At 41.8% G+C, this 9,207-nt stretch overlaps 1 protein-coding gene across 2 annotated transcripts in view; it reads right to left on the bottom strand.

Annotated features, from left to right (window-relative positions):
• Positions 1-8,941, bottom strand: part of LOC119410172 (A disintegrin and metalloproteinase with thrombospondin motifs 16) — a 104,902-nt gene extending 95,961 nt beyond the window's left edge. Inside the window, exons 1-3 of one of the 2 annotated variants that reach the window (XM_037677084.1) lie at positions 8,831-8,941; positions 8,702-8,777; positions 3,634-3,983 (exon numbers count right to left, since the gene is read on the bottom strand). In XM_037677084.1, coding sequence (XP_037533012.1) covers positions 3,634-3,983; positions 8,702-8,777; positions 8,831-8,941 — 537 coding nt within the window. The remainder of the gene's footprint in view (positions 1-3,633; positions 3,984-8,701; positions 8,778-8,830) is intronic. The other variant, XM_037677083.1, reaches the window with a different exon arrangement.
• Between the last annotated feature and the right edge of the window lie 266 nt (positions 8,942-9,207).

Here is a 9,207-nt window from a genome sequence, read left to right as displayed (position 1 = left end):
AATGAATCTGAAATATATGAAAGTTTCATTTTTATCATTACATTATGAAAAATAATTACATTTATCACAATATGCTAATTTTTTGAGAAGGACCTGTATAAGCTCAGGAGCTAACGAAAATCTGAATCATTTCTCTATTCTCCTCTCTGCCAACACTATCCAGTTCAAATTAAAGGGCTGAAAATGAGATAATATCAAAATGAACATTTACAGTATGTTGAATGGCATTTGCACCGGAGCAACCTGTCAAAATGTCATTTACCCAGAAGGCATTGCAGCATAAATAAAATGACAACATTTGTGTATCATTAATATTTAAAAACATATAAAAGCTAAACAACCGGTCTCGTTTTTATAACTGAAGTAATCCTAGATTAAATTAAAGCTGCAAGCAGCGTTGAAGGCCCTCGCAGCGAAGCGCCGCTGCGGCCTCATGGCGACCGCGGGAACTCCAGCGATTCTTCCCGGTCGCCATCGAGAACGCTCACGCTACTGTCACGCGCCCGTTTTCACGAGTGCACATTCGCCGAACCTTTCACATAAGCTGCGACCGCATATATAACTATTGTAATAATGTAGGGGGCGCACTTGAGTCAAATATTAAACAATAACACCACTGTGTCCATAAGTCTTGACTAGTCAAGCACCAAAAATCTGGTGCAGATCGGACAATATATAACTAAGATATAACAGTTTGATTTATGTAGGGGGCGCACTTGAGTCAAATATTAAACAACATCACCACTGTGTCCATAAGTCCTGACTAGTCAAGCACCAAAAATCTGGTGCAGATCGGACGATATATCGCTGAGATATAACAGTTTGATTTATCTAGGGGGCGCACTTGAGTCAAATATTAAACAAAAACACCACTGTGTCCATAAGTCCTCACTAGTCAAGGACCAAAAATCTGGTGCAGATGGGACGATATATCGCTGAGATATAACAGTTTGATTAACCTAGGGGGCGCACTTGAGTCAAAAGTAAAACAACAATACCATTGCGTGTTTAAGTGCTCACTTATCACACACCAAAAATATGGTCCACATCGGATGACATATCACTGAGATATAACAGTTTGAATAATCTAGGGGGCGCACTTGAGTCAAATTTTAAACAACACTAACAATGTGTTTAGACATGGTCACACATTATGCCATAAAAATCTGGTGCAGATCGGATGATATATCATTGAGATATAAGGGTTGGAATATTATAGGGGGTGCTCTTGAGTCAAAAGTTAAAAAACATTACTAATGTGTCCATCAGGGCTACATAATAATATACCAAAAATTTGGTGCAGATCGGATGATATATCATTGAGATATAACTGTTGCAAGATTGTAGGGGGCGCTATAGAGTCAAAATTTAAAAAACTATACTACTGTGTCCACCAGGGCTAAATAATAATACACCATAAATTTGGTGCAGATCGGCTGATATATCACTGAGACAAAACAGTTTGAATAATGTAGGGGGCGCCCTTGAATCAAATATTAAACAACAAAACTAAAATGTCCATCAGTTCTCAGTAATGACGCACCAAAAATCTGGTTCAGATCGGATGTTGTATCACTGAGATATAACTGTAAGAAGAATGTAGGTGGCGCTGTGGAGGCTCTTGGCCACTTATCATGGAAACCTGTTCAGAGGTGGATAATGATCAATCATAGTGATTTTGGTTCATCTGGGTTCAAATCTGTGCAATTTAGAGCCAAACGTATTGCAACGGCGTCACTTTTTAATTCGCCATGGCGCCACGCCCACATTCTCCAGCTATAACTGTTTTGTTGTTTAAATCAAGTCAGACCATCTTATCTGTCTTCTAACACAGGATCATCCTGATTATGTGAAGGGTGTCAAAGAAGGACCATTCCAAGCCAAAAAAGTCACTTCCTGTTCTGAGGGGGCGGGGCTTTGATGACGTCACAATATGACCTCAGGGTATCGTCGGGCATGGGACAGGGATGACTCATGCCAAATTTGGTGCAAATCTGTCATTCAAGTTGAAAGTTATAACGTTTGGAAATTTATGGCGTGAAGCTCAACTTTGAGGCCTGGCCACGCCCCTTTAACAAAACGAAACCGAAAGCTTTTGATAACTTTTACTCTCCAATGTCTTAAGGGCCTAATAACCAAGTTTTAAGTCAATCCTTCAAAATCCCTAGGAGGAGTTCGTTAAAATTCGCCGTTAAAAACGCCCAAAAATTAACATTTGACCCAAAATGGCCGACTTCCTGTTGGTTTTGGACCGGAGCGCCAAGAGACTTTTTCATAGGTCCTGAGAAGATACACATGTTCACCGAGTTTCAGATTTATCGGTCGAAAAATGGCTCGGGGCTGAGGTTTTAAAATATTCTAGGGGGCGCTAGAGAGGCTATTGCGCAATCATCATGGTTTCCTGTTCAAGGGGCGGGCAATGATCGATCATAGTGATTTTCATGAACCTCGGATCAAATCTGTGGAATTCAGAGCCAAACGTATTGTAACGGCGTCACTTCTGACTTCGCCACGCCGCCACGCCCACATCCTCCAGGGGAAACGCTTTGCGCTTCAAAGCAAGTCAGACCAACTTGTTATCTGCCTTCTAACACAGGATCATCCTGATTGGGTCAAGAGTGTCAGGGAGGGAGCATTCCAAGCAAAAAAAGTAACTTCCTGTTCTGAGGGGGCGGGGCTTTGATGACGTCAAAATTTGACCTCAGGGTATCGTCGGGCATGGGACAGGGGGGACAGGGATGACTCGTGCCAAATTTGGTACAATTCTGTTTTTCAATGTGAAAGTTGTAGCGTTTGGAAATTTTTGGCGTGAAGCTCAACTTTGAGGCCTGGCCCCGCCCCCTCAACATGTGTCGATTTGCACCGTTTTGATAACTTTAGGTCCCCCATGCCTACTGAGCAAAATGGCGAAAGTTTGAAACCGATTGAGCGAAATCCCTAGGAGGAGTTCGTTCAAATTTGCCGTGTACGAAAAGTGAAAAACGGCCAAAATTGACCCTTTGACCCAAAATGGCCGACTTCCTGTTGGGTTTAAGGCATACCTCCAAGAGACTTTTTTTCATGATTCAGTGGGTTGTACATGTGTACCAAATTTCAGCTCTCTAGGTCTTACCAGTTGTCATATCTCACGTTAGGGGGCGCTGTGGAGCAGTTTGGCCACGCCCACTTTTGGTTCCATTAAATACCTCAAATTTCTCGCGGGGGACAATTTTGGGTCAAATATGGTGAGTTTTCGAATATGTTAAGGCCTCCAAATTAGCGCTCTTTGACGGAAAAAAATTTGAAACGACACAATAACAATAGGCCTTCGCAGCGCTTAGCTGCTCGGGCCTAATAAAGTCTATTGACGCAGTTAGTCTAAGACAAAAGGCTCAGTGCTCAGTTCTTACACCATCACATTATCAGAACAGTTCAAACTTCTTTTGCTCTCAGTGTGAAGTTTCAGCTCAACCTAAACAATCTAAATGTTTCCAGAACTAAACTCAAAGAAGATCCAGGACACATGCTTGAAGTTGGACTGACCATCGATTGTTCTGATACGGAAACTACACACCAACTCATATGTGACTGATATTATCCCTCCTGCAAGTCCTGCTCATTCTGCAACCTGATTCTGTGCATGTTCAGACTCACCAACCCCGAGCATGTGGACAGAGCCACCGAGGAGTTGACCCCTGACCTCAGCGACCCCTGGTAAAAGCAGTGGTCGTCCTGGTGGTAGGCCCTCAGGCTTTTGGTGCTGTTCTTTCCCAAGACCTGGATTGTAAAACCAGGTGCCATCAGGCTCTCTGACGCCTCCCTCAGCTCCATGTGGAAGTCCTGACCCAAGCCCCAGAGCCGGAAGTGGACCGTTGCACTGCTGCTGCCGGTGTCTGATGAGCCTGGAATCAGGGATCTACGTCTTCTGCGTTTGTGGTGCTCGATTTCATGAGAGATGTACGCACCTTGGTGGTTGACTTCATACGGAGTTACAATTTCAAATTCTAGAAGAATAGAATGACAAGGACAAAATGAACACAAGTTGTGTTAGAACACAGCCAACTAAAAGTACTGATTTTCACACAAGTCAAAACAGCAGGACTGCATGAAGGAAAAATGTGATTCTTGTCAAACCTTTGCTTTGTGGTGGCCACAAATGTCTTGAAACCAGCACAATACTTACACTTTCACAACTTTTATTTAAAAATTGCAATGTTTCTTGCAACTGTTGATGTAAATCTTTTGTGCATCAATAGCTTAAACTGCACTTTTTTCTTGAGTGCTCACGAGTCTTGCAGGAATTAAAGGCTAATGCAGCGAAAAGAGCAGCTTCAGCCTCAGGATGTCTGAGTTCCCTTAAATGAACCTCTTGATTTAAGTTCTTCCACAATAATCATATTTGTTTCAGGATATTGATCCTGATGACCTGATGACATACCAGTGAAGGTTTGGAAATGCCTTGGAGAGATGGCAGTGAGGTTTTTGACTCAAATCTCAAATATTCAATGGCATATTTGAGAGTGAGAAAATGCCTGTGGAATGGAGAAGAAGTGTGCTGGTGCCCATTTATAAGAACAAGGGTGATGTACAGAGTAGTAGCAACTACAAGGGAATTACATTGGTGGGCCACATGATGAAGATCTGGGAAAGTTGTGGAAGCTAGACTTAGATGAGAGATGACTATTTGTGAGCAGCAGTACAGTTTCATACCAAGACAGAGAACCACAAATACCATCTTTGCTTTGAGGATGCTGATGGAGAAGTACAGGGAGAACTTCATTGTGTCTTTGTGGATTTAGAAAAAGCATATGACAGAGTGCTGAGGGAGGAGGTGTGGTATTGCATGGGGAAATCTGGAGTATGTTAGACTGGTACAGGACATGTATGAGGACAGCAGGACAGTGGTGAGATGTGCTGTAGGAGTGACAGATAGCTTCAAGGTGGAGGTGGGAGTGCATCAAGGATCAGCTCTGAGCCCCTTCTTGTTTGCTCTGGTGATGGACCGACTAACAGATGAGGTCAGACAGGAATCCCCGTGAACTATGATTTTTGCAGATGACATTGTGATCTGTGTTGAGAACAGGGAACAGGTGGAATAAAACTTGGAGAGGTGGAAGTATGCACTTGAAAGAAGAGGAATGAAAGTCAGCCATAATAAGACAGAGTACGTGTGTGTGAATGAGAGGGAGGCCGGTGGAACAGTGAGGCTACAAGGAGCAGAGGTCACAGAGGTGCAGGACTTCAAGTACTTGGGGTCCACTGTCCAGGAAAATGGGGAATGTAGTAAAGAAGTGAAGAAGAGAGTCCAGGCAGGATGGAGTGGATGGATAAAAGTTCTGGAGTGATTTGCAACCAAAGGGTGTCAGCAAAGGTCAAATGAAAGGTTTACAAGACAGTGGTGAGACCAGCTATATTGTATGGTCTGGAGACAGATACATTGATAAAAAGAAAGAAAAAAGAACTGGAAGTGGCAGAAATGAAGATGCTGAGGTTCTCCTTAGGAGTAACCCGGATGGATAACACCAGGAATGAAGTCATAAAAGGTACAACACTGGTTGAACGACTATGAGATAAAGTTAGAGAGGCCGGACTGAGATGGTTTGGACATGTCCAGAGGAGGGACAGTGGTTTGGACATGTCCAGAGGAGGGACAGTGGGTATATTGGTAGAAGGATGTTAGAAATGCAGCTGCCAGGAGAAAGACAAAGAGGAGATATATGGATGCAGTTAGAGAGGACATGGAAGTAGTTGGAGTGAGGACAGAGGATGCAGAGGACAGAGTGAGACAGGGGAGAATGACTCGCTGTGGAGACCCCTGAAGAGGGAAAAGCCGAAAGAAGAAGTTTCAGGATATTGATCCAATCTAGATCTATATTTATGTCATTGCTAAATTGTTCCGAGTTCAAACGACATGTTCTTGGAAATGTTATCTTCTATGATTTACTTATTTTTGCTTTATTCTCTAAACCAGATGTTGTTGTTGTTTTAAACTTAAAAGTTTAATTCAGAATTTGTTACTGCATTCATCATGATGATGATGATGATGATGATGATGATGATGATGATGATGATGATGAAAAAGTCATGCCCAAATAATTCTATCTTTCAAACGTTTTCTTATCTAATTAACCTAATAATACCAATAATTAGTTTAAGGTCTTGAAGTATTTAACTAATTTTTCTTAGTTCTCTTTGTGCACATGGAAATACTTTTTATTTAATAATTTAATTAAATATTTCTTTTTAAACATGTTAAATTGTTTTAATAGTAGTTCAGATTCAGCACTATTCTTCTGGGTTTTGAGTTGTTCTTTCTCTAATTTTAGTGGTTTCAGCGTTCTTCCCTGTTCCATTTTTGCTCCCTGCAGAGAAATAATTTGATCCTTCTCTAAACATCTTTTGAACATCTTTTCAAGTCAACACAATGTGCCTTTTCAAATGAGGACCACTCTCTGCATTAGTCAGAGTTCATTAGCGTGTTACATCTAAATTAATCACTGCAGTCTTTTCCTTTATGGCCGGCTGTGTTGACACATTTAAACTGAATAGGTGACATTTTTGGGCCGTGCAGAAATACTTTGTAAAAGGCACACTCTGCATCCTGTGTCCTCACATCCATACTCAATCTTTTCTTGTTTAAATGTTTATAGGATGGGGAGGATGATAAAAGAAAAACAGACAATATTTTATTTTTTAATGCAAATCTACAGAAATAAATCCAACATGCTGTTCTTGTGGTCAAACTGAACTTATTTGATGCTTTAAAATTATTTATTACAGTATACTAAATTATTGCACTGTTTGCTTGGATTCATCACATCCAAAATAAAAATATAGCTTTCTTTTCCTTTCTGAAGTTGATCTGACTCATATTTGTCGGACAGGTCAATATACAATTGCAGGAAATGGAAGGACTCTACATGATGGCAGCAGGTCTGTTTGTGGAGAGATGATTATGTTTGATTTAGTGATGTTCTGCATTACAATCTGGAGAACTGCAGGTCTTTAGATGGTGGCAGGTCACCAGCCTACTTGTTCATTTAATCTCATAGTGGCACTTTGGCCAGAAAGACTATTGTGTTTTTTTTATCTAAATGAGAATTTTAGGAAAAATTATGTCACTTCTTCTTTTCTTGTTCACCTCATAGTTTAAAATTAACCCAACCTAGAAAGATGCTTCAGAATTAAACATGTGGTCTCTTTAAACCCAACATGTAAGATGTTAGAGGTTGTGCATCTTATATAAATAGTGTTAAAATACTCATAATGTCCTCAGTGGTCCTCCTATTATTAGCACAGGTTGTGTGGTATTGGAACTCCTCTGTCTTTCAATAAGTTAGGTCATGTTTGGTCTCTTTTTCCAAGTTAGTATTATTAGAAATCTTGAACGCATGCAGCCTCAGCTGACCTGCTCTAATAAGGAGTAAATATAGCACAGACACATGGCTCTGCTGTGAGAGGAGACTGGCAGACAGTGTGTCATCTCTGGCAGCGTGAACTCAGTCGTGTGCTGACATAAAGCCCCTGTCCAAACATGAAATGCTCATTAACACATGGATTTATTTAAAGTGCCTTGTTTTACAGCAAGGGGGTCCTGCAGCCTTAAAAGTGTCTCCAGAGGGGAGGGTTTAAGAGCTTGACAGCAAAGATTTAACGTAAAGACACAGACACACACGTCCAGTGGATTGTCCCACTTCAGTCCAAACCAAAAAAAAACAAAACCCATCTGCACTGACCCATGATGGACATTATACAAAGAGTCTGCGGGAAGAGATCACACACACCCACACATTTTGTCTGCTGATGTTTACTGAACCAAGACAGGACTCTGCAGTTAGTTTGTTAGTTTTGTGGCTGCCGCTTGTACAGCTCAAACAGCGGACACTTTGGTATGAAGGTGATGTCAGATTAAACACTGAATCTACTTAATCTTAATCCCCATCCTCAATTCAAACTCTCCACACGACCATTTAAACATCAAAAAACACTGAAACAAAAAGGTGAAACGTCCTAACTGTGGGGGGCAAACTCTTCATTTCTGTACAGCATTAGTAGAAATGCCAGAGAAAATTATTTGTCTTTGTGTGTGTGTGTGTGTGTGTGTGTGTGTGTGTGTGTGTGTTTCATTTGTTAAAGTGAGCTCTTCATAGTAACAACAACAGAAACGGTGTGTGGAGGAGAACGCACAGAAGACAAACTGCTCACTCAGCACTTGGATCCAAAACAAAGAACAAGTGAGCGTCTGGACTCTCTGAACTTCTTTTTTTTCCCCATTAATAATTGATTGAACAGGCATCAGCGCATCATCACTGATGACTTTCTGTTAAATGTTAATAATAAAAGGTTTGACATATATTTAATAACCACAAGGTTTGTTTTATACTCATTTTAAAGTGTTCAATGAATACTAATAATCGGTGTTTCTCTCATTATTTTATTTTTATTTATTTTTTCTTTTTGTTCTGGATTCCAGTCATAAATTTGTTGCTGCTCATAAATTTTGTGTCATGTTGTGTGTCGCCCTCTGGTGGTGAAAACAGGTACTGCACACAGCACAGGTGAGCGCTGTTTGATGCTGCGGCTCCGTGATGCGTGATGAGCGCAAACAAGCCTCATTATAAACCTGTAGATAACCGTGCAGCTCATCATCCCACTGAACACATGCAGCTTTAAAGCTTGAAATAAAACAAGTAAAAAGACATTTATCAAAGCAGAGTGTTACCTGTGTGCTGTGGTAACCTGAGAGAGAGGAGGAGAGCCGACGCGCCTGCTTCAGGACCGTCGGCACCAGGTTCCCTCTGAATAAAAAGAAGAACGTTAGTTAGTGTTATACCGTGGGAACACCTGGGACAGGTACCTGAGGACTTACTTTGCTCGCAGTGACGGAGCTGAAGACGTGCAGCAAGACCAACAGCCGCGTCCAGTTTCTCCGCTGAGCGCGCAAAAAGCGCAGCAGAGCCATGACTGCGGGACAGCTGAAGCCAAAATCAGAACCAGAGGGACTCCCCAGCAGCTTAACAGGAGAAGTCCGGACCAGCAGAGAAGTCCGGACCAGCAGAGAAGTCCGGACCAGCAGCAGCTCAGCATCAACGAGCTTCAGCTGCGGGCTTCTTCATTCACACTTTGGTTCCATCCGTGTCCAATAAAGTTCCTGAACTCCTCTCCTCTGTCCCTGCAAGGCATGTTCTCCCCCCTCACACACACTCAGAGAACCAAGCACAATCTGCC

Source organism: Nematolebias whitei, chromosome 5, assembly GCF_014905685.2.
Source record: "Nematolebias whitei isolate Nwh7 chromosome 5, NemWhi1, whole genome shotgun sequence".
Classification (NCBI taxonomy): Eukaryota; Metazoa; Chordata; class Actinopteri; order Cyprinodontiformes; family Rivulidae; genus Nematolebias; species Nematolebias whitei.
Note: the sequence above shows the minus strand (reverse complement) of the source record. Positions and strands in the feature narration are given on the sequence as shown.